Source organism: Syzygium oleosum, unplaced genomic scaffold (genome assembly GCF_021117445.2).
Source record: "Syzygium oleosum isolate NSW1041296 unplaced genomic scaffold, Sole_v2.1 Sole_v2.58, whole genome shotgun sequence".
In the NCBI taxonomy this organism is placed as follows: Eukaryota; Viridiplantae; Streptophyta; class Magnoliopsida; order Myrtales; family Myrtaceae; genus Syzygium; species Syzygium oleosum.
In genome coordinates, this window is record NW_026607542.1 from 453502 (window position 1) to 455470 (window position 1969).

Here is a 1969-nt window from a genome sequence, read left to right on the forward strand (position 1 = left end):
GGAAAGAAAAGAATAAAAAAGGGGAAAAAGACAAGAAAAGAATTAAAAAAATAATTAAAAAATTAGAAAATTTTTGTTAAAATATATATATTTAAAAATGCCATGTCAGCGTTGACTGGACGACCAGCACCAACCGGCCAAAATTGTCCGAATGAACTAAATTGGTACAAATGCAAAAGGTTTAGGACTGAATTGGCATAATTCTAATAGGTTTATGATTGTTTTGGTAATTTTCCCAGTGGATTTAATTTGATGGGAGCACTATAATTGTCACTAAAATATTAAGCTAAAGTATCTAAGGCTGCGTGCCTACTATCTCTTAACATGCAACAGATAGTATGCTAAATCTACAGTCCAATCTAAAATCTATCTACACGTGAGTGTACGAGAGAATAGCGTGATCGGGTTCCCATGAGAATCACTCCACTCCCCTTCGCGCCTATAAATATGGATGGTGTCCTAACATTCTTTGCCAAGCCCAAACCTTAAAATCTTATAAGAACTTCATCTCTATAGAGAGCTTTTTCACAAGCTCATCTTGAATGCCAATGGCCCCTCCAGCAAATCTCGCTGACATAGGACGGGAAGGCTTTGATCTCCTCGAGAAGACCTATGGCCACAAAAGAAGGCCTGCCATTGCTCCTCCACCCCCGCTGCCGCAGCGGAAGGCCCAACCCTGCGTTTACCGTCGGACCGAAGTGCCTCTGATCACCGAGAGGCTTCCTGAATATGTTGTTTCCCATCAGTCGCACCAGCATCAACAGCCAGGCTATCTGTCTTTCCACAGGAGTGAAGTCCCCCTTCATCACCATTATTACAGTAATCATCACCGCAATCCTTACCCGCCTGCGGAGGATGATGCCTATGGCGATGCCATGGACAGCAACAAAGCAGCCGTCTTGTATAGGGGGATGAAGATCATTGAGTATCATCGGGTTTGATTAGATTTTTCTTGCCTTTTTAGCTATTATGTTGTAGTAATATGGTGCTCGGTGTGAAGAACAACACATGAAGCTTTCTCAAGTATGTAGTTTGGTTATGAATAGAGTCTGTGAAGTCATGCGGTTGAGTAGAGTCTGTCAAGTCATGAGGTTGTAATTAGCTTTGTGTTATGCTTTTATCGTGACTCTTTCGTGGGTTTTTTGCGTGATTGTGGAAGAGTTGCTCGATCAACGCATGCTATGGGTTATGTGCTCATAACCATCTTTAAAGAAGATAGGGTTAATTGCTTTGGCAATGCACACTGGCCCCCAAACTTTAAAAAGTCACAAATTACCTTCCTGAACTTTGGCACCGCTATTAAAAAAACCCCTAAATTTGAAAAGTCAAAGATTACTCCCTCAAATTTTGTATTTTGTTGCAGCCGATAGCTTATGTCTGCATAACTGAAGTGTGCTGGAAAATGGAGTTAATGAAGTTATCAAAAAAGAAAAAGAAGAAGAGGAAGAAGAAGAAGAGGATGCATGGCTAATGAAGTTCATTGTTCATTCTCTGGTAAAACATAGCGGTTTTGCAGACGGAAAAACTTCCATTTTGAATGGCGTCAGATGGAATTATCCAGAACAAATGTGGTGCGACCATACTCAAGAGAGAGTTACCAAATAAATGTCCATGGCATATCCTTAATGATGGAGCGAGAATGACCCGTGCCAGGCGACGCCATTCCGGAAGATGGAGATTCGCAGCTCCATGATGTCCTCCGTCTTCTTGATGAGCTCGAATGCACAGACGTCTCCGACTCACGGGGAATTTCTCTTTTGCGAAATCTCCCCCAACTAGAGGTACTTGCCGCTGTCTCGGCCGAACAATGGCTTCACTGTCAACCATTCGATCTTTGGAGTGCTCCTTCACAAAGCTATATGGTATGTACTGCATAGCCAAACCCCATTCATGAGCTTTAAGTATTCTCACCTGCACAGGTTGATTATCTAATTCAGTGTAAACTCATTCATTAGCAAGCTGACATTTT

General features: G+C 42.0%; 1 protein-coding gene across 1 annotated transcript; it reads left to right on the forward strand.

The window, feature by feature from the left end:
* The first annotated feature begins 453 nt into the window (after positions 1 to 453).
* On the forward strand, positions 454 to 1969 carry LOC130137006 (uncharacterized). The gene is made up of 2 exons (XM_056307706.1): positions 454 to 935; positions 1517 to 1969. The coding sequence occupies exons 1-2, from the start codon at positions 543 to 545 to the stop codon at positions 1535 to 1537; spliced, it is 414 nt and encodes a 137-aa protein (XP_056163681.1). The 5' UTR covers positions 454 to 542; the 3' UTR covers positions 1538 to 1969.